The sequence below is a fragment of the Salvia hispanica genome, chromosome 4, assembly GCF_029641045.1.
Source record: "Salvia hispanica isolate PSC_SH4W2 chromosome 4, Shi_PSC_v1, whole genome shotgun sequence".
Taxonomy (NCBI): Eukaryota; Viridiplantae; Streptophyta; class Magnoliopsida; order Lamiales; family Lamiaceae; genus Salvia; species Salvia hispanica.
Window position 1 is genome coordinate 52,878,254 of NC_142695.1, and position 22,239 is coordinate 52,900,492.

General features: G+C 37.8%; 6 protein-coding genes across 6 annotated transcripts; all 6 read left to right on the forward strand.

The window, feature by feature from the left end:
* Window positions 1-1,610: 1,610 nt before the first annotated feature.
* Window positions 1,611-3,849, forward strand: LOC125194397 (auxin-induced protein PCNT115-like). The gene is made up of 5 exons (XM_048092585.2): window positions 1,611-1,868; window positions 2,286-2,492; window positions 2,883-3,055; window positions 3,132-3,234; window positions 3,321-3,849. The coding sequence occupies exons 1-5, from the start codon at window positions 1,653-1,655 to the stop codon at window positions 3,660-3,662; spliced, it is 1,041 nt and encodes a 346-aa protein (XP_047948542.2). The 5' UTR covers window positions 1,611-1,652; the 3' UTR covers window positions 3,663-3,849.
* A 3,412-nt stretch (window positions 3,850-7,261) lies between these two features.
* On the forward strand, window positions 7,262-9,793 carry LOC148929418 (auxin-induced protein PCNT115-like). The gene is made up of 5 exons (XM_048092586.2): window positions 7,262-7,716; window positions 8,194-8,394; window positions 8,700-8,872; window positions 8,949-9,051; window positions 9,140-9,793. Exons 1-5 carry the CDS (start codon window positions 7,501-7,503, stop codon window positions 9,479-9,481), a joined length of 1,035 nt encoding a protein of 344 aa, XP_047948543.1. The 5' UTR covers window positions 7,262-7,500; the 3' UTR covers window positions 9,482-9,793.
* Window positions 9,794-10,822: 1,029 nt separating this feature from the next.
* LOC125194401 (auxin-induced protein PCNT115-like) lies at window positions 10,823-13,143 on the forward strand. Its single transcript, XM_048092592.2, has 5 exons — window positions 10,823-11,323; window positions 11,646-11,846; window positions 12,048-12,220; window positions 12,294-12,396; window positions 12,468-13,143. The coding sequence occupies exons 1-5, from the start codon at window positions 11,108-11,110 to the stop codon at window positions 12,798-12,800; spliced, it is 1,026 nt and encodes a 341-aa protein (XP_047948549.2). The 5' UTR covers window positions 10,823-11,107; the 3' UTR covers window positions 12,801-13,143.
* Window positions 13,144-15,401: 2,258 nt separating this feature from the next.
* LOC125194402 (auxin-induced protein PCNT115-like) lies at window positions 15,402-17,268 on the forward strand. The gene is made up of 5 exons (XM_048092593.2): window positions 15,402-15,643; window positions 15,927-16,127; window positions 16,208-16,380; window positions 16,470-16,572; window positions 16,645-17,268. Exons 1-5 carry the CDS (start codon window positions 15,437-15,439, stop codon window positions 16,981-16,983), a joined length of 1,023 nt encoding a protein of 340 aa, XP_047948550.2. The 5' UTR covers window positions 15,402-15,436; the 3' UTR covers window positions 16,984-17,268.
* Window positions 17,269-17,791: 523 nt separating this feature from the next.
* Window positions 17,792-20,097, forward strand: LOC125194398 (auxin-induced protein PCNT115-like). The gene is made up of 5 exons (XM_048092587.2): window positions 17,792-18,195; window positions 18,425-18,625; window positions 19,146-19,318; window positions 19,398-19,500; window positions 19,597-20,097. The coding sequence occupies exons 1-5, from the start codon at window positions 17,980-17,982 to the stop codon at window positions 19,933-19,935; spliced, it is 1,032 nt and encodes a 343-aa protein (XP_047948544.2). The 5' UTR covers window positions 17,792-17,979; the 3' UTR covers window positions 19,936-20,097.
* A 142-nt stretch (window positions 20,098-20,239) lies between these two features.
* On the forward strand, window positions 20,240-21,927 carry LOC125194400 (putative aldo-keto reductase 4). Its single transcript, XM_048092590.2, has 5 exons — window positions 20,240-20,562; window positions 20,688-20,888; window positions 20,963-21,135; window positions 21,209-21,311; window positions 21,393-21,927. Exons 1-5 carry the CDS (start codon window positions 20,347-20,349, stop codon window positions 21,729-21,731), a joined length of 1,032 nt encoding a protein of 343 aa, XP_047948547.2. The 5' UTR covers window positions 20,240-20,346; the 3' UTR covers window positions 21,732-21,927.
* The last annotated feature ends 312 nt before the right edge of the window (window positions 21,928-22,239 follow it).

Sequence of the window (22,239 nt, forward strand, 5' to 3'; positions counted from 1 at the left end):
AACGTAGGGAGAGAAATGGTGACGCATGGATGTGTTTTTCAGAATAAAGAACATTAGAAAATCTAACCAACTGTAAATTAATGTCTCCATGCGGTAAACTTTACAACACTTTGACCCAACGGAGATTTTTAAAAACACGGAGATTTTTAAAACAAACCAGTTCTTTAGTAATTAAATTATATTTTTCATTTTGTAAAATTCTAATATACTTAAGTAATTTTTATTTTGATAAAAAGTAATATTCTATTATTTTATTCTCATTTTATTTTTTTTTAATTTCAATACTAAAAAGAAGCGACTCAATTAACAAAGAAAAAAGAGAGTATTGAAAAGTTAGTGAATGAGACGTGGAATGAGTCAGTAAAATATCAGCGTGGATCTCCTACTCCACCTCCCACAACTTAATAAAATAATCTTATACTCCCTCCGTCCCATATTTGAAGTGACAATTAGTTATGGCACGGATTTTAAGGAATTGGTGGAGTGTGTAATGAATGAAGTGAGAGGTGGAATGTGTAATAAATGAAATGAGATGGTGGAGTGAGATGATGAAGTGTGTAATAAATGAAGTGAGATGATGGAGTGTGTAATAAATTAAGTGAGTTGGTTGAAAGTGGGTCCCTCTTTGACTTTTTGGTTTTTTATTTTTGTTTTGATTTATTTTAATATAGATAATGACATTTGGGTGTAATTTTAGTGAATAATGGGGGTAAAATTTTATGTGCAAATATGGTAAATTCTAAATGTTACTCCAAATGTGGGACGGACTTTTATGGCAAAATGTCACTACAAATCTGGGACGGAGGGAATAACATGTAAGTGATGGTTAAGTGATGACGGGATGAAATTATTTTATTAAGTTGTGAGAGGTGGGAATAGGAAAGGTGGAGTAGGAGATCTGCTCCAGTGAAATGTGGGGTCTATAACAAAAAAATAATAGTAATCATGAAATTTGACAAACTTTATGTGAAGGATGAAATAATAAATTTGACAATAAATTGTGAAATTAGGGAATTGAGTATTATCTGATACTAGATTTTCCTGAAATACAAATATTGAACCTGATCTGATTGATATCTGACACTTCCTTTGTCCCATAAAGATATGAGCGTTTGATATGACACAAAAATTAAAAAAAAATTGATAAAATAAGAGAGACAAGAAAATAGTTTTTAAAATAGCGTTATTTAAACCATATTATTATTATTATTAGCTGTTTGATCGTGGTATGCATTATAATTTATAAATAACTACGAAAATTTTGTATAAATAGAAACACCCATATTTTTTTTTATCAAGAGACGGGAATATTCGATATAGGGGATACCGGGTGATTTTCGGATTTGATCGACACGCCATTTAAAATATGTTGCTTTGTGTCGCGGAGCGAATTACTTTGATTTAGTCATAAGTCAACACACATTATAATTAAAGAACAATCATTGAAGAAGTAGTTGAGGAGGAAGATTTGAGGTGCGTGGTGACAAAATCGTTTCGGCAGCGATGACGCACAAGCACAACGTCGCTATTTCTCAATCCATTTCAGGCGCCACAATCGTTTACGCCAGCGATGACGCATTTGTCCCCTATTTTAACGTCGCTATTTCTCACTTCACTTCACTTCACTTCGATTCATCATCAGTTCCGCCAAAATGGCAGTCAACGTGCCCAAAATCAAGCTCGGATCGCAGGGCTTTGAGGTCTCCAAGCAAGGCCTCGGATGCATGGGTATGTCGTTCTTTTACGGCCCGCCCAAGCCCGACGCCGATATGATCAAGCTTATCCACCACGCTATCGACTCTGGCGTCACCTTTCTCGACACCTCCGACCTTTACGGTCCCCACACCAACGAGATCCTCATCGGAAAAGTCAGCGTTTCTCGATCTCTGTTTAATTCGATTCAGATTTTAGGGGTTTTGTTCTGTGCTGCTTTTATTTGCCAGAAAAGAGATGGATAAATTAGATTTAGTTGCTCTGTGATGTTAATCTGTTTCTACTTTCAATTCAGAGAGGGTGAAACTGAAATGTTTATGTTCTGTCCGTTTGATAATTTTGTGCTATACTGTTAGTACTGATTTGTTAGACAAACTCATAATCATGCCGTTAATTTCAATATAAAGTGTTGATTGGTTGAGGTCTATCATTCTCTTTTATACTGTATGTTATATTTACAGATTATTCCAGTTGAAGCTGAAACATTACATGGATCATGTGTGTGGAGTTTAGTGTTGAATACTTGAATAAGTCGCGATGTTACTGGATTTGATGTTTCGGAGTTGTTGCAGGCTTTGAAAGGGGGGATGAGGGATAAAGTGCAACTTGCTACTAAGTTTGGGATAATATACCGGGGTCGGGATGAGAAGGGTGAGATTTGTGGTGACCCAGCATATGTGAGGTCATCATGTGAGTCGAGCTTGAAGCGTCTTGATGTGGACTGCATTGATCTCTATTATGTTCATCGGATTGACACCCGTGTGCCCATAGAAGTCACTGTGAGTCCTCCCTTTTTTAGCAGCATATACTTGAAAATAGTGGATATTTCTACCTCTTTCACTGTGTATTTAAACTTATGCAGTGCCTGTGGTGGTGTCTTTTCCTGTTAATTTTTGGAGAAGAAAACTTGGTTCAATGCTGGTGAAACCTATAATTTGATGTATTGATATACACATCACTTATGCTGAGACGCTAATTATGACGATTGTATTTGTAACAGAAATATTTGTGCAGTATAAAGCCATGCATCACAAATAAAAAAAGATTAATAATCCTCCATGTTTCTTCATATGCACATCCATCACAAATAGAAAAGACTCAAATAAACTACCTTTGATTCAGTATTTCTTGCCTATTCCTAATGCTGAATGTGGTTCATGATTTCGTAGATGGGAGAACTCAAGAAATTGGTCGAAGAAGGAAAGATAAAATACATTGGCCTCTCAGAGGCATCTGCTGCAACAATTAGAAGGGCTCATGCTGTTCATCCAATAACTGCCCTTCAAATCGAATGGTCATTGTTCTCAAGAGATGTGGAAGAAGAATTGATTCCTACATGCAGGTAAGAGGGATACATTTCGCTCTTTTATGATGTTTTGAAGGAAATAAAAACAATAGGTTTGTTTTGTGATTTTCAGAGAACTTGGTATTGGAATTGTCTCATATAGTCCACTTGGACTCGGCTTCCTTTCAGTAGGTCCCAAGTATCTAGAGGAGGCAAGGGAGGGTGACTTTCGCAAGGTTAGTGATTGTTCGTGTATGATATGTATCTCCTATATCCCCAATAAAACAAGGATAATGTCTAAAATTTCTGTTGCATTTGCTAGAGTGCCTATTTTCCGAGGTTCCAGGGTGAAAATGTTGAAAGCAACAAGCTATTATACGAAAAGATTCGTGAAATGGCTACAAGTAAAGGTTGCAGCCCATCCCAATTGGCTTTGGCTTGGGTTCATCACCAAGGAGATGATGTGGTTCCTATACCGGGCACCACCAAGATCGAAAATTTTAACGACAATATAGGAGCACTATCTGTGAAACTGACTCCAGAAGTGATGACCATTCTCTCTTCTTTGGCTGAGAATGTCAAAGGAGAAAGGCTCATAACCACGGTGCACACATGGAAGGACGCAGACACACCCCCGTTGGAATCATGGAAACCCGACGGTTGATATGAATGACTGCACCTGCTCCTTCCATGCCTCCAATAGTTCTTGTAGTAAACTACTTGAAAATCTATCCTTCTTTCCTTTTTGTTTGCTTGTGAGAGGTAATGCCTTGCTTGAATAATGCTTCCAAGATAGTTTGATATGTGTATTTTTGTGACTTTTTTCTATAAGATGGTTCTGTGTTACCTGACATCTTGTTGTATCTTAAACTGTTACCTAAAATCTCTTTTTGAGACCAAATACGTAGTTTCTATAGAAAATATAATATTTAGGATGCATTCTGAATTTATTGAATTCACAATTTTATAGTACTCATTTTTTTTTTTGGGTTATTTATTTTTACTTACTTTCGTTTTTCCATTAGTTTTGCATTTTCTCTTGTACTTTTTGCTAAATTTTAGAAAATATTGTATGCATTTAATTAGGCTATTAATTTAATCAGAATATCAATCTTTCAAAAAAAAATATTTTCTTCTAGATTTGTCGAATTCAATTTTTAATGAATTTTGTATTTTAATAAATTAAAAAATTATTTTTACTAAACACTTAATGAATAAATGAAGTAGTAAGATGAATGGAAAATAAACATATGAAACTTACGTATATTTAAGGGAAGGTTGTGAATGTTAAGTGATGAATGATGTAAAAAGCTCCACAGGATCATAAGTGTCAAACTAAACAAATACTAGGTCACGACTAAGAGATTGTATATTGTTTATAATTAAATTTCAGTTAATATTATTATAAGCCCAATATTATTCGTGTTTGATTGTATATTGTTAAAAATCAATTTCAGTTAATATTTTTAATACTATAATAGATTTAATTATATTTATTATTAAGGACACTTTTTAATGCAACTAAGGACACTAATTTGAGTGTCTAATTATACCAACAACACTTCATAAAATGTTCTTATTGTTGGTGTCCGGTGTCCCAACTAAAAATAGGGTACACAAATAGAAACATCCTAAAATGAACAAAAGATTAAGATAATTTGTCTTCAATTTAAAAACGTTTTCTTTTCCGTCTTGTATTATGATTATTTTTAGAAATCTCCAAACGCCAGTAAGTACTACTCCCTCCGTTTCTTCATAGTTGAGTCATTTTTCCATTTCGGAAAGTTTCTTCGTAGTTGAGTCATTTTCATATATGGTAACTTTTTTTCTCCTTCTTACTTACTCTCTCTTACTTTATTCTCTCTACTTTATTCTCTCTCTTATTTTTTTATCTATTTATTTAAAACACCTAACATTCTTTTCTAAGAGCATCCACAGTGGGAGGACCGCGGCCCTTGGCCCAGAGTCGGCCCAGGCGCGGCCCCCCACTACCGAGGTGAGAGAAGGAGTCAGCCAAGGGGGTGGACGAGAGAGAGGCGAGCTCTCGGCTAGGCCGAGGCCCTTGGGCGCGAGGCGCGGCTCGCCACTGCACGGGCCGAGAGCCGCGGCCCTCCCCCATTTCCGATTTTTTTTTTTTTAAATTATTTTATAAATATTCCTTCCTCCGATTTTTTTATCATTCTCAATTCTAAAGTATGCATTTTTAATTCAAAATATAATAAAAAAAATTTGGTTTCAATTTGGTCTCAATTCTCAATTCTCAATTCTAAAGTATGCATTTTTAATTCTCAATTCTAAAGTATGCATTTTTTATCATTCTCAATTCTAAAGTATGCATTTTTAATTCAAATATAATAAATATTCTTTCGAAAATTTGGTTTCAATTCACTCATTTTTAAAGTATGCATTTTTAAAAAATTATTATAGGCATATAATTTTTATTTAGTAATATTCAAATATAATAAAAAATGTATGAAAATAATTTTAATTTTTGAAATATAACAAAAAATGGTGGCCCTTTGGGCCACCATTGTAGTGGCCAAGTTTTCATGGGCAGGACCAAATTTGTTGAGCATGCTCAAGAGAACCACCACTGTGGATGACCTAAAACTCTATGCCAAAAAATTTCGCCTCAACTATAAAGAAATAGAGAGAGTACATTCTTATACATATATATCATTGGCTTATTGATGTTTCACATTACAAATGCCCAAATTTATGCATTATAATTGTCAATTTTGTTTATTAATGTTTATAATTATTTGTATAAAATATATTTAATTAAATATATATAAATGTTGCTACAATATTTTGGCTCAATCAGTAGTTCGATCAATCGCACCAGTTGAAGTGTGAATCAGTACCTACCCTGGTTCGTACACCGATCCGTTTTTTAAAACATTGAATAGGACTCCAAACTCCATTTCATAAACTTTACCACACTTTGACTCGACGTGGTTTATTAAAAATACTCCAGTTCTTGATTAATTAAATTATTTTTCATTAAAATAATTGCGTAATTTTTTATTTTGGCAAAAAGTAATGCACTCTCTTACTTTATTTTTATGATCTCACATACTTTTATTCTTCATCCACTTAAGATACTAAACAGTTTTTTATGATCTCCATACCGAAAAGGAGTGACTTAATTAACAAACAAAGAAAGAAGAGAGTTTAATAAAAAATAGATTAAAAACTTAGTGAAATGTAGATTCTAATTTTATAAGGGCTCGTCTGGTAACCCTCATTAGCCATGAAACACCTCTTCCAACAGGGCTAATCTTCCGTTTGGTAGCACCAAAACTACTCAAAGGACCCGGTAAAAGCAAGCGGGTTTCAGGCTTCTGTATACTAGTATTCATGTATGTGAGAAACTGAATCAGGGTTGAAAGCAGGTATTAGAAACGGTTTGGCTGAAATATAATTTCTTACCCATTTTTACCCTCAGCTCCCTCCACAAAGAAGCAACCGTTGCTCTCGTCTCTCCCTCTTTTTTTGGCGGTACTATTTCTCCAATTGACGGTATCGTCATCACCGTCTCCCCAATTTCAGACCGTCACACATTTTGGTGTTGAAATCCAAATCAGAATCTACGATTGCGCCGTTCAATTCGTTCGACTTGTTGAGCTTTAACATCGATCTGTTCGATTTGCTTAATTGGAGTTGAGCGAGAGATTGGGGGGGGGGGAGGGGAGGCGGAGGAAGGTGAAGGAAGAAGAGGCGGCGGCGGCAGAGGGTGAAGGAATAAACAGCGCAGAGACGAAGACGGAGAAGGAAGGGTGATGTTGGGGATGAAGAGTGCTAGGCATGTAAAGGAGCAGAAGAGGGGTAGTTTAGTATGTAAAAATTGTTTTCAGCCCTACTCCCATTCAACCAAACTCTCCAAATTGGGCTATACTAATTTCTTGGACTCAACCAAACAACTAACAATTCTACCCATCAACTCATGAAAAGCCCATAACCATACATTCATGTTAATTATTTACCCACCTACCAGACGAGCCCTAATAGTAATAAAATGTGATACAGAATGCGCGTTAGTGAAATGTAGGGCCTGCAGCCAAAAATAATAAACACGAAATGTGACAGATGGAAATGGCGATATGTGGTGGACTTACTTTCCGCGACAGAGGTAATAATTATATTGTGAAATTAGTCACTTGAGTATTATCCGTTACTAGATTTTTTCGAAATATAAATACCCAAACCTGATTCGATATCTAATACTCGATGATTGGTTGAACACACCATTTGAGATATGGTCAAGGTCTCAGGGAAGCTTAGTAGTAAAATAGTCCATGATGTGTCACTGTGTGTCGTGCAGCTGAGAAAGCTATGTTGGAAAAAGAGTAATCATTGAAGGAGGAGTGGAGGAGGAAGATTTGAGGTGTGTGGCGACAAAATCGTTTACGGCAGCGATGACGAACTACACTTGTCCCCTATTTTAAGTCCGCCACTTCAGTTCACTTGGATTCATCACTCGAATTCTCAATTCCGCCAAAATGGGAGTAAACGTGCCCAAAATCAAGCTCGGATCGCAAGGCTTTGAGGTCTCCAAGCAAGGCCTCGGATGCATGAGTATGTCGGCCTTTTACGGCCCGCCCAAGCCCGACGCCGATATGATCAAGCTTATCCACCACGCCATCCACTCCGGCGTTACCTTTCTCGACACCTCCGACCTCTACGGTCCCCACACCAACGAGATCCTCATCGGAAAAGTCAGCGTTTCTCGATCTCTGTTTAATTCGATTTAGATTTTAGGGGTTTTGTTCTGTGCTGCTCTTATATGCCAGAAAAGAGATGGATAAATCCGATTTAGTTGCTCTGTGATGTTAATCTGTTTCTAATTTCATATCAGAGAGGTTGAAATGTTTATGTTCTGCTCGTTTGATAATGTGTGCTATACTGTTCGTACTGATTTGTTAGTCAAACTCATAATCATGCTCTTAATTTCCATATGTATGTTTCAATTTTTGACTGGATGGAAACTTTTAAGATTGACTATTTATACATATAAAGTGTTGATTGGTTGAGGTCTACCATTCTCCTTTGTATGTTATGTTTACAGATTATTCCAGTTGAAGCTGAAACATTACATGGCATGTGTGTGTGTGTGTGTGTGTGTGTGGAGTTTAGTGTTGAATACTTAAATAAGTCGCGATGTTACTGGATTTGATGTTACGGAGTTGTTGCAGGCTTTGAAAGGGGGGATGAGGGATAAAGTGCAACTTGCTACTAAGTTTGGGATAATTTACCGAGATGGGAAGGGTGAGATATGTGGTGACCCAGCATATGTGAGGTCATCATGTGAGTCGAGCTTGAAGCGTCTTGATGTGGACTGCATTGATCTCTATTATGCTCATCGGATTGACACAAGCGTGCCCATAGAAGTCACTGTGAGTACTTTTTGTTTTAGCAGCATATGCTTGAAAAGAATGGATATTTCTGCCTCTTTTACTGTATTTCAAACTTGCAGTGCCTCTGGTGGTTTCTTTTCCTGTTAATATTTGGAGAAGAAAACTTGGTTCAATACTGGTAAAACATATAATTTGATGCACTGAAAGACAAAGTGCTTATGTCTGAGACGTGAATTATGACGATTGTGTTTGGAACAAAAATTTTCATGCAGTATAAAGCCATGGCTTTGATTCAATTTTTCTTGCCTTGTTCCTAATGCTGAATGTGGTTCATGATTTCGTAGATGGGGGAACTCAAGAAATTGGTCGAAGAAGGAAAGATAAAATACATAGGCCTCTCAGAGGCATCTGCTTCAACAATTAGAAGGGCTCATGCTGTTCATCCAATAACTGCCCTTCAAATTGAATGGTCATTGTTTTCAAGAGATGTGGAAGAAGAATTGATTCCTACATGCAGGTAAGAGGTATACATTTTGCTGAATTATGATGTTTTGATTGGAAAAAAGACAATAGGTTTGTCCTGTGATTTTCAGAGAACTTGGTATTGGAATTGTCCCATATAGTCCACTTGGACGCGGCTTCCTTTCAGTAGGTCCCAAGTTTCTAGAGGAGGCATCAGAGGGTGATGTTCGCAAGGTTAGTGATTGTTCGTGATATGATATGTATCTCGTTATCTAACCCAAAAAAAAAGGATAATGTCTAAAATATCTGTTGCATTTGCTAGACCGCCTATTTTCCGAGGTTCCAGGGTGAAAATCTTGAAAGCAACAAGCTCTTATACGAAAAGATTCGTGAAATGGCTACAAGTAAAGGTTGCAGCCCATCCCAATTGGCGTTGGCTTGGGTTCATCACCAAGGAGATGATGTGGTTCCTATACCGGGCACCACCAAGATCGAAAATTTCAACGACAATATAGGAGCACTATCTGTGGAACTATCACCAGAAGAGATGACCCTTCTATCTTCTTTGGCTGAGAATGTCAAAGGAGAAAGGCTCATAACCATGGAGCACACATGGAAAGACGCAGACACGCCCCCGTTGGAATCGTGGAAACCCGAGGGTTGATATGCATAACTGCTCCTCTCCTTCCATTCCTCCAATAGTTCTTGTAGTATAGTTAACTACTTGAAAATCTATCCTTCTTCCCTTTTTGTTTGTTTATGAAAGGAAATGGCTTGTTTGAATAATTCTTCCAATATAGTTTGGTAAATTTGTGTGAACTTTTTCTATAGATGGTACTGTGTTACCTAGTATCTTAAACTGTTACCTGAAATCTCTGAGACCAAATACAGAGTTGACTTCTAGAAAATATATCGAGTGTCATATTTAGGATACATATTGAATTTATTGAATTCACAATACTCATTTTTGTTTTTATTTATTTATTTTACTTAGTTTCGTTTTTCCGTTAGTTTTGCATTTTCTCTTGTACTTTTTCCTAAGTTTTAGAAAATTTTTATAATTTTATGCATTTAATTTGGCTATTAATTTAATCAGAATATCAATCTTCAAAAAAAAATTATTTTCTTCTGGATTTGAATTCAATTTTTAATGAATTTTGTATTTTAATAAATTAAATTTTTTTTTACTAAACACTTAATGAATTAATGAAGTAAGAAATGAATGGAAAATAAAAATATGAAACTTACGAATATACTACCTCTGTCCCACAATAAGAGTCCATTTTTGTTATTCTAGTCCGTCCAACAATAAGAATTCACTTTCACTTTTACTATAAATAGTAAGTAGGTCACACATTTCACTAACGCATATTACTATAAAACAAATCTATAAAGTGAGACCCCTTAACTCACTTTCCGAGTTTTCGTTATACTCCCTCCGTCCCAGTTTAAGAGTCATGTTTTGTCATTTCGGTCCGTCCCAGTTTAAGAGTCTCATTTAGAATTTACCATATTTGGACATAAAATTTATTCGTATTGTTGATAGAATTTACACTCAAATACCATTATTTTCATAAAAATAAAACAAAACAAAATCCTAGACATACTAGAAGTCAAAAGGGTCTCACTTTCCGCTACCTCACTTCAATCATTGCGTTCGAACAACCACTACCTTACTTCAATCATTACACACTCCAATAATTTCCTAAAACCTGTGTCATAACTAGGACGAAGGTAATATAAGGTGAATTTTAAGTGATGGGTTATTTAAAAAGCCCCGAAGATCATAAATAGTGAAGAGAATGAACCGTTTCAATGACATACTACTGAGAATGTCATCATATTAGTACAAAATACAAATAAGATGAACAATCACGATTCACGGCTAATAATAAAATACTACTAGTATTACTAATATTTGATTTTAAAATTATCCATTATTCAAAATGTATCCATTCCCTCGCAAGAAGAAGCAGGCGAAGAAATGGCGCGTCAAATGCTTCATCAAGCTCGTGAATTTCAATGCCCACGCATTTGAGATACCCTACGTGGATTCTCTTAACATCGTGAATAAATGTTGTGACGTGGCGAGAATCTGAGATCGGCGGCTGGATTAATTCTCTACAGACTACATAGGTTGAAATGTTGAATGATCGCCCAAGAATAAAACGATAAGGGCGAAGATGATGTAAGAGGGTTGCGGCAGCGATGACGCAATTCCACTTCACAATCCCCTATTTTAAGCTCGCCATTCCTCAATTCACTTCGATTTATCACCATTTCCGCCAAAATGGGAGTAAACGTCCCCAAAATCAAGCTCGGATCGCAGGGCCTTGAGGTCTCGAAGCTAGGGCTCGGATGCATGGGTATGTCGGCTTTCTATGGGCTGCCCAAGCCCGACGCCGATATGATCAAACTTATCCACCACGCCATCCACTCCGGCGTCACCTTTCTCGACACCTCCGACCTCTTCGGTCCCCACATCAATGAGATCCTCATCGGAAAAGTGAGACTCTTCTTCCTTCCCTCCAATTTTTTTTGTGATGTATGGATTTTGTGGCGCTGATCTCTGTCCAGTTTAATTCATAATTTGTGCTTATCTAATTTGTTAGAGTCAAACTCTTAATTGTGCTGTTAATTTACTCTGTTTCCAGTAGAATTTTGCCTAATTTCCATACATGAGTTTCAAATTTTGATTGGATGGAAACTATTGAGACTCACTATTTATACATATGAAGAATTGATAGGTCATAGGTGGACTTGTTTACAGATCATAGTGATGAATGAGTGGCGATGTTCCCAGAGTTAATGTTTCGGAATTGTTGCAGGCTTTGAAAGGGGGGATGAGGGAAAAAGTGCAACTTGCTACTAAGTTTGGGATAATACACCGGGGTGGGAAGGGTGAGGTACGCGGTGACCCAGCATATGTGAGATCAGCATGTGAATCGAGCTTGAAACGTCTTGATGTTGAGTGCATTGATCTCTATTATGTTAACCGGATTGACACCCGTGTGCCCATTGAAGTCACTGTGAGTACTCTCTTGAAGATACAGTACATTCTTTTTTAGCAGCATATAGTACTTGAAATGAGTGGCATTTTTCTGCCTTTTTTACTGTCTATTTAAAGGTATGCAGTGCCTCTGGTGGTTTCTTTTCATGTGGAGAAACCTTGGTTCAATGCTGGTTTCTTGCCTTGTTCCTAATGCTGAATGTGGTTCATGATTCTGTAGATGGGGGAACTCAAGAAACTGGTTGAAGAAGGAAAAATAAAATACATTGGCCTCCCAGAGGCATCTGCTTCAACAATTAGAAGGGCTCATGCGGTTCATCCCATAACTGCCGTTCAATTTGAATGGTCATTGTGGTCAAGAGACGTGGAAAAAGATTTAATTCCTACATGCAGGTAATAGGCATAAGTTTTGTTGAATTATGATGATTTGAAGGGGAAAAAAATAGGTTTGTCTTGTTATTTGCAGAGAACTTGGTATTGGAATTGTCCCGTATAGTCCACTTGGTCGCGGCTTCTTTTCAGTAGGTCCCAAGTTGCTAGAGGATCCATTGGAGGGTGACGTTCGCAAGGTCAGTTAGCATTGTTAGTGATATGATATGTATCTTGTATCTCTCATAAAATTATATTGCATTTGTTATAGATCTATTTTCGGAGGTTTCAAGGTGAAAATCTTGAAAGCAACAAGCTCATATACGAAAAGATTTGTGAAATGGCAACAAGTAAAGGTTGCAGCTCATCCCAATTGGCATTGGCTTGGGTTTATCACCAAGGAGATGATGTGGTTCCGATACCGGGCACCACCAATATAGACCATTTTAACGACAACATAGGAGCACTTTCTGTGAAACTAACTCCAGAAGAGATGACCTTGCTATCTTCTTTGGCTGAGAATGTCAAAGGGGAAAGGACCATGGTGATGACATGGAAAGATGCAGACACTCCCTCGTTGGAATCATGGAAAGCCGAGGGTTGATATACATTACTGCACCTGCTCCTTCCACGCCTCCAATTGTTCTTGTAGTAGAATAGTTAACTATAGTACTACTTGATAATCTATCTTCTTCCCTTTCTGTTTGTTTGTGAGTGTTTTAATTGAGTTGGGGAATAAGGAAGGTAATGGATTGTTTGAATAATATTTGCTGCCAATATAGTGTGAAATTTGCTGCCAAAAGTTTGATACTCCAGTTGTATTAGGTTGAAATATTTGGTTCTGTATTACTACCTTGCTTTGTATACTGGACAAATGAAGTAGCCACATAATGTGTTATTCTTGTGGGCAGATTATATCATGTGATTCCAAAAAAAAAGATTTTTTTTGTGTCTTGATGTATTTTTTGCCTCGTATTAGCTAATTCAAGGCTAGATTCATGCCCAAACCGAAGAGGCAAACCAATAAAAAATAAAGATGTGGAATCGAGTGGAAAGACGTGGAATAAAGATCGAAGAAGACCAAGATTTGCAACTATGGCCCATGAAATTCAAAAGTACAACAAAAACCATAAAACTTAGCAAGTATAATATTTTTTAATTTAAAACTGCAACCTCGATCCACGGGTTCCTACACTCATATTCGGAAGTTCGGGTGGATACCCTAGACTGGACTAGGGGTGGTTCGGTACGGTATACCGTACCGAGAGTGCCATACCGTATACCGTACCAAAAATTACGGTATGAAAAAAACCATACCGATACCGTACCGTAAGTTTCGGTATACCGGAGTTCGGTATACCGGAAATTCGGTATGGCAGTTTTCCATACCGTTACCATACCGTGTTATCGGTATACCGTACCGCATTTCGGTATATACCGAACTGCGATATGACATTCCGATATACCGTTGTACCGTGTTTTGCGGTACGACATACCGTTATACCATTATACCGTGAAAAAATCTATTATATCCAAAATATTAAAATAAAATCTTGTTTTCAACTACTTCAAAAAATAGGGTTCCCAATTTTGATTCTTTTATTTTTTGTATAATAAAAATTCTTATTTTTTAAAATTTATTTTAAATATAACATATATAAATATAAGAGTTGTGATCAATGTCGAACCAATTTTAAAGACCGAACTAGAGACCAAATCTTGGCCATTAGATCTAGTTTTTTTGATGAGATATGCTGCTGTGAAATTTTTTTCGACTTCATTACAAGCCCATTTTACTTCATTATATAGGTTTATTACTTCATTCTGCACTTCAAATGCTTCTACACATACTTCATTCCAACAATTTATTACATTATTCCATGTGTTTATTAAACCATATTAGCGTCATGGCGTTGGTGATAGATATTGTAGAGAGAAAGACCGACACGCGACGGCGAAACCACATTTACGTACTGAAATGAAGTAAAAACCTACTCGAATGAAGTAAAAACCTACTAGAATGAAGTAATATATTCTGGAACGAAGTTAAATCTTCGTAACATGTTAGTATGACTTATTTACCTTCAGATGAATTAAAATAGGCTCGTGATGAAGGCGAAAATAATTTATAAATTTCTGTATCTTATCCATAAAAAACTAGATCTAAAAGCCCTAATTTGGTAGGGTTCGGTGGTTCGGTCTTTAAGAGTGGATTTGTGGACAATAGGACTCTATATTTATATATTATATATATCAATCGGTATACCGGTATACCACGGTATACCGAAGCATCGGTATATACCAATCTTCGGTATACCGGTATATACCAGCATACCGAATCTTCGGTATACCGCGGTATACCGCGGTATGGGAAATCTTATACCGTTACCGTACCGATCTCTATCGGTAAGGTATCATACCGTACCGAAAACTACGGTATACCGAAAAAACGGTATTTTCGGTATTTTTTCGGTACGGTAAGTCCGGTATTCCGGTATTTCGGTATAATTCCCCAGCCCTAGACTGGACTACCTTGGTTCCAGTGGCGGATCCAGGATACAGAAATGGAGGGGGCAGAATATATAGTATTAGCTTGATTTAGTGCGGACATGACTATTTTTTTCGTTGTTTGGGGCGACGCTGGAGGCAAACGGGGGGCGGACATGGTAATTTTACGTCTCGATAAGGGGAAATAGTCGCACGGAGGGGCGACCGCCCCCTCCTGCCCCCCTAGATCCGCCACTGCTTGGTTCCTCCGTCCGCCATTAAATGTCTCATTTTTCCTTTTTCGTCCGTCCGCCAATAAATGTCCCACTTCACTTTACTATATTTGGTAAGTGGACACTACATCCCACTAACTCATTTCACTCACATTTTATTATAAAACAAATATATATAAAAGTAAGTTACACATTCCACTAATTTTTCTACCAATTTTACTACATAAAGTCAAATAATTTCTTAAAATCTGTGCCTGTCAAATATAAGACATTTAATCACGAACGGAGTATATTTCCACTTTCCACTGTGTCGTGCTGCTGAGAAAGGCGGCTGAATTCAAACAGTAGTGCTTCATTAGATAAGTCTACACGTTGATTGAAGAATAATCATCGAAGAAAAGGAGGAGGAAGATTTGACAACATGTCAAAATCGTTTACGGCATCGATGACGCACTTGCTCTTCTCATTCACCTTCTCTCTATATTAAGGTCACCATTCCACTGCGATTTTCTCAATTAAAATGGGACCGAAGATGAAGCTCGGATCGCAGGGCCTTGAGGTCTCCAAACAAGGGCTTGGATGCATGGGTATGTCCGCCTTTTACGGCCTGCCCAAGCCCGAACCTGACATGATCAAACTTATCCACCACGCCATCCACTCCGGCGTCACCTTTCTCGACACCTCCGACTTTTACGGTCCCCACACCAACGAGATCCTCATCGGAAAAGTCTGATATTCAGGCCTTTTACTTGCCATGCTCTGTCATGTTAATTCTGTTCAATCACTTTAATTTGATTCTACTTTCTTATCAAACATTTCTTTGATCGTTTGTGCTATGAGTTGTTCATATCCATGCTGTTAATTTCCATATTTGTGTTTCAATTTTGATTGAATGAAAACTCACTGTTTATACATACATACCTGAAACATTACATGGATCATGTGTGTGTAGAGTTTAGTGTTGAATGAGCTGCGTTGTTACCGGATTTGATGTTTCGGAATTGTTGCAGGCTTTGAAAGGGGGAGTGAGGGAAAAGGTGCAACTTGCTACTAAGTTTGGTTTAGTATACCGGGACGGGAAGAGTGAGGCATGTGGTGACCCAGCATATGTGAGGTCAGCATGTGAGGCGAGCTTGAAGCGTCTTGATGTGGACTGCATTGATCTCTATTATGTTCATCAGATAGACACCCGTGTGCCCATAGAAGTCACTGTGAGTACTCTCTCGAAGATACATTCGTTTTAACTTAAAAAGAGTGGATGTATTTCTTAATGTGGTTCATGATTGCGTAGATGGGGGAACTCAAGAAATTGGTTGAAGAAGGGAAAATTAACTACATTGGACTCTCAGAGGCATCTGCTTCAACAATTAGAAGGGCTCATGCTGTCCATCCAATAACTGCCCTTCAAATCGAATGGTCACTGTGGTCAAGAGACGTGGAAGAAGATTTGATTCCTACATGCAGGTAAAATACATATGTATGTTGTTGAATTCTGATGTTTTGAAGAAAAACAGAAAACTATATCAGCCTTTGGCTTGTCTTTTGATTTTCAGAGAACTTGGAATTGGAATTGTCCCATATAGTCCACTTGGACGCGGCTTCCTTTCAGTTGGTCCCAAGGTGCTGGAGGAGGCATCTGAGGGTGACGCTCGCAAGGTTGGTTCTTATCTAATAGCTCTGTTCGAAAAAAACAAGGATAATGTCTAAAATTTTTGTTGCATTTGCTAGACCTATTTCCCGAGGTTCCAGGGTGAAAATCTTGAAAGCAACAAGCTCATATATGACAAGATTTGTGAAATGGCTACAAGTAAAGGTTGCAGCCCATCCCAATTGGCGTTGGCTTGGGTTCATCACCAAGGAGATGATGTGGTTCCTATACCAGGCACCACCAAGATCGACAATTTCAACGACAATATAGGAGCACTCTCTGTGAAACTAACTCCTGAAGAGATGACCCTTCTCTCTTCTTTGGCTGAGAATGTCAAAGGAGATAGGTACATAGCCATGGTTCGTACATGGAAAGATGCAGACACGCCACCGTTGGAATCGTGGAAAGCCGAGGGTTGATATGCATGACTGCACCTGCTACGTCCACGCCTCCAATAGTTGTTGTAGTATAGTTAACTACATGAAAATCTATCTTCTTCCCTTTCTGTTTGTTTGTGAGTTTTTTGTTTGAGTTGGGGCAGTAAGATGGGTAATTGATCGTTTTTACACTTCGAAGATAGTTTGATAGTACTTTCTTGCTTTATATCGGTGTGAACATTTTCTGTAAGATGGCTCTGTACTCATGTATTACTCCAGAAAATATATCTGAGTGCCATATTTTAAATAAGTTTTGAATTTATCGAATTCATAGTTTTATGTTTATTTATTTTTGTTTCTTTGGAATTGGGTCTTTTGCTAAGTTTTTAAAAATGTTTATTAGTGTATTAATAAATTGAAAAAATAATTTTATTAGAATGCATGATAAATAAACTTAAAGAAAAAAATGAATAAAAAATAAACATGTGGAACTCACGAATATTTAAAAGATTGAATATTACAAACAAAAGCCTAAATAATAATGAGAATGGACTATTTTAGCGATAGTTTTCATGACAAAACAAAACAAGAAAGGGGAACAAGCAAGACTAATAACAAAACTCGTGCATAGAAGTTCTAGCAATATTCTAATATTTTTGATACTTTTAAAAAGAACATCTATTTTACGTATTTAAGCTTCATTTTTACCCTTTTTTTTTAAATCGAAAACAATATTTAATTTTAAAATTTACTCACTATTTAGTTATTTATCAAATAATAGTAATATGTAATAAATAATGAAATAAAAATAAATGGGACCCGTGTCTGAAAAATGAATTTGAACTTTGAAGAATCTGGGCAGCAAGCAACAATGGCGGGTTACCTACAAAAAAGTAAAACAAAAAAGTGGAATGGCGACAGCATTGATGCCGGCAGCGTTAGCGTCATTATCTCCAGTACTTTATTTAAAGATCAACGGTTGCACCAATGCTCAATTCAGTTCAATCACTCGAAATTCTCAAACCCTAATTTAACAAAATGGGGGTGAATTTGCCGAGAATCAAGCTAGGCTCGCAGGGCCTTGAGGTGTCCAAACAAGGCCTCGGCTGCATGGGCATGTCGGCTTCCTACGGGCCTCCGAAGCCCGAGCCCGACATGATCAAACTCATCCACCACGCCATCAACTCCGGCGTCACCTTTCTCGACACCTCCGACGTCTACGGCCCTCACACGAACGAAATCCTTATCGGAAAGGTACTCTTCTCTTTTAATTGATTTGAAAACTCATTTTGATTGATTCTTAGTTGTCGTATATCTGATAATCATGTTTTTCCAGAAATAAGAGTAACTCCAACTTGTTTTTGAATTTCTTACTTCTCCTCATATAATTAATTCTCTGTGTGGTTTGTTTAGAGATTAGTATATAATTCTGTCTCTCTGTGTGTTCCAATGGGGCTTGGGGTTGAATGAGTCATGATTGCAGGCTTTGAAAGGGGGAATGAGGGAAAAAGTGCAGCTTGCTTCCAAGTTTGGTGCTGTTAATCAGGATGGCAAGAGGGAGATTCGTGGTGACCCTGCGTATGTCAGGTCAGCGTGCGAGTCAAGCTTGAAGCGTCTTGATGTCGACTGCATTGATCTGTATTATGTTCATCGGATTGACACACGCATGCCCATTGAAATCACAGTAAGCTCTATCTGAACTTTTGTGATTGTATTGAGTGTGGTGATGAATGATGATTGAATCCTAGTGATTTTGTATTGATCTCTTTTATGGTCATCGGTTTGGCACCCGTTTACTTATAGAAGTCACTGTGAGTACTGTTTTGAATGTGCATTCTGTTGTAGCAGTAGCATATAGAGGAATACTGTGTCTGTGTTAAGTTCTTACTTCTTAACCTGTTAATTCTTTGAGAAGAAAACTTGGTTCAATGCTGGTGAAACCTATAATTTGATGTAATGATGTACAGATTGCCTATTGAGAGAAGGCTCGAACGTATGTGGGAAAAGACTTTTTGTTTGTCTGAGAAGTGAATTATTACGATTGTATTTGAAACTGAAATCTCGGTGCTGTGTAAAGCCGTCCTTTACAATTCATTGCAAAACCAGAATAATACTACTCCATGTTTCTTCATATGCATATCTATGCAGATAGGAATGGAAATTACAAACTACATTTGATTAAATTTTGTTTCATGATTTCATAGATAGGGGAACTCAAGAAACTGGTCAAAGAAGGAAAAATAAAATACATTGGCCTCTCAGAAGCATCGCCTTCAACAATTAGAAGGGCTCATGCTGTTCATCCAATAACTGCTGTTCAAATCGAATGGTCATTGTGGTCAAGAGACGTGGAAGAAGAATTGGTTCCTACATGCAGGTAAAGAGGGATAAATTTTGTTGAATTCTGATATTTTAAAGAAAAAGAAGAAACAATAGGTTTGTCTTGTGATTTTCAGAGAACTTGGTATTGGAATTGTTCCATATAGTCCACTTGGGCGCGGCTTCCTTTCAGTAGGTCCCAAGTTGCTAGATGAGGCATCAGAGGGTGACGTTCGCAAGGTTAGCTTTGTTCGTGATATGATATGCATCTCGTATCTCCCTAAAAACAAGGACAATGTCTAATTTATTTATTTTTATTTTTTTTGCATTTGCTAGACCTATTTTCCGAGGTTCAATGGTGAAAATCTCGAAAGCAACAAGCTCATATACGAAAAGATCTGCGAAATGGCTACAAGTAAAGGTTGCAGCACATCCCAATTGGCGTTGGCTTGGGTGCATCACCAAGGTGATGACGTGGTTCCTATACCGGGCACCACCAAGATCGACAATTTTAACGATAATATAGGAGCGCTCTCTGTGAAACTAACTCCAGAAGAGATGTCGCTTCTATCTTCTTTGGCTGAGAATGTCAAAGGAGAAAGGTATATGGCCATGAGTTACACATGGAACAACTCAGACACGCCCCCATTGGAATCGTGGAAAGCTGAGTGTTGATATGCATGCTCCTCAACACTCCAATCATTCTTGTAGTATTGTTAACTACTTGAGAATCCAATTCTTCCCTTTGTGTTTGTTTGTTACTCTAGTATTTCTTGAGCTGTGGAATAAAGGGAGGCATTGATTTTTTTGCAATAATATTTGCTGTTCTTTTTTTTATGTTGCTTTCTGGTTCGAATTTTATCGGTACTGTTTTGTGTTGTTCTTATCAAACTCAGCAATTATGTTGTTAATTTTCTCTGTTTCCAATAGCCAAAGGCGGCTTATATACAAAAAAACAAACATACAAAAAGGTTTATTGGCGACAACATTGATGCGGCAGCGATGGTGATGTCTTTATTTAAAGATCAACAGATGCACCAATGCTCAATCCAGTTCCAGCCGACCAATCACTCAAAATTCTGAAAAATGGGGATGATTGTGCCGAGAATCAAGCTGGGGTCTCAGGGCCTTGAGGTGTCCAAACAAGGCCTCGGCTGCATGGGCATGTCGGCTATTCACGGGCCTCCGAAGTCCGAGTCAGACATGATCAAACTCATCCACCACGCCATCAACTCTGGTGTCACCTTTCTCGACACCTCTGACGTCTACGGCCCTCACACCAACGAAGTCCTGATCGGAAAGGTACTCTTCTCTTTGATTGACTTTTCTGTCGTCCGTTAAATGGCCAGAAATCTATGTCATCTCCACCTCCGACCCCATAACTATTCGCGCCACAACTCTTCCCGTTTCTATTAATCATCCTGCAGGCTTTGAAAGGGGGAATGAGGGAAAAAGTGCAACTTGCTTCCAAGTTTGCTGTATTCCATCAGGATGGCAAATGGGAGATTCGTGGCGACCCTGCCTATGTCAGGCTGGCATGCGAGTCCAGCTTGAAACGTCTTGATGTCGACTGCATTGATCTGTATTATGTTCATCGGATTGACACAAGCGTGCCCATTGAAATCACAGTAAGCAGCTCCATCTCAAATTCGATTTCCTCATTTTTCCTGGCCTGAATGTTTCCCATCCCATGATTATGAAGATGGGGGAACTTAAGAAACTGGTTGAAGAAGGAAAAGTAAAATACATTGGCCTCTCAGAGGCCTCTCCTTCAACTATTAGAAGAGCTCATGCTGTTCATCCAATAACTGCTGTTCAAATCGAATGGTCGTTGTGGTCGAGAGATGCTGAAGAAGAGCTGATTCCTACTTGCAGGTAACTAAGTTCCCTTTTTGTTGATTTCTGATGTTGTATCAGCATTTCATTTGGCTTGTGTGATGAATTTCAGAGAGCTCGGTATTGGAATTGTCCCGTATAGCCCACTTGGAAGTGGCTTCCTTTCAGTCGGACCCAAGATGTTCGAGACTGCTTCACAGGGCGACATTCGTAAGGTTGGTGCATATCAATGACTTTGTTCAGTTTGTTTTATTTGTGAAAAATGATGAACCAGATCTGTCTGGTTTATATGCTAGGCCTTTTATCCGAGGTTTCACGACAAAAATCTTGAGAGCAACAAGCTGATTTATGAGAAGATATGTGTAATAGCAGCAAGTAAAGGGTGCAGCCCGTCACAACTGGCGTTAGCATGGGTTCATCACCGAGGAGACGATGTGTCTCCTATACCGGGCACCACCAAGATCGACAACCTCAAGGACAATGTCGGAGCGCTCTCTGTGAAACTGGCTCGGGAGGAAATGGCTCAGCTCTCTACTTTGGCTGACAACGTCAAGGGAGAAAGGTACGCTTCCATGGCGAAAACGTGGAAAAATGCAGACACGCCCCCGTTGGAATCGTGGAAAGGCGAAGCCTGATAAGCTCTGTTGTTTCCATGTTTGGACTGCAAAATCTACTTACATTCTTAGATCAGTTACTCTACTCCTATGTTGCTGAATGTTTGTTTGATAAGTATCCGCTTCCAAACATGGTACTGATCTTATGTTTTCATGCATAAGCTTGTAATAATATTACTCTCTCCGTTTGCAATTAAATGTCACATTTTGCCTCATCTATCCTGGAGTTATAACAAAAAATAATCTGAAATGTGTGTTCTGATCATGTTGGACTGCTAATAGTTCTATAAAAAGACGACATGAGTTTTAATGCGAAATTAGTAAAGCACGAGAGAGTATAGAACTATTGAATTTTGTATACTACATTCTGCCCATAAAAAATACTCCATAGTAGTAATAGTTTTTTTGTTTATATACTATAGAGTCTATATAGATCCCATTTTTAACTACTTATTATTGTACTAATTTTTATTTTTTATGTTACCTACTTTATTTATTTGGTCATAAAATTCGTATTGTCTACCAATAA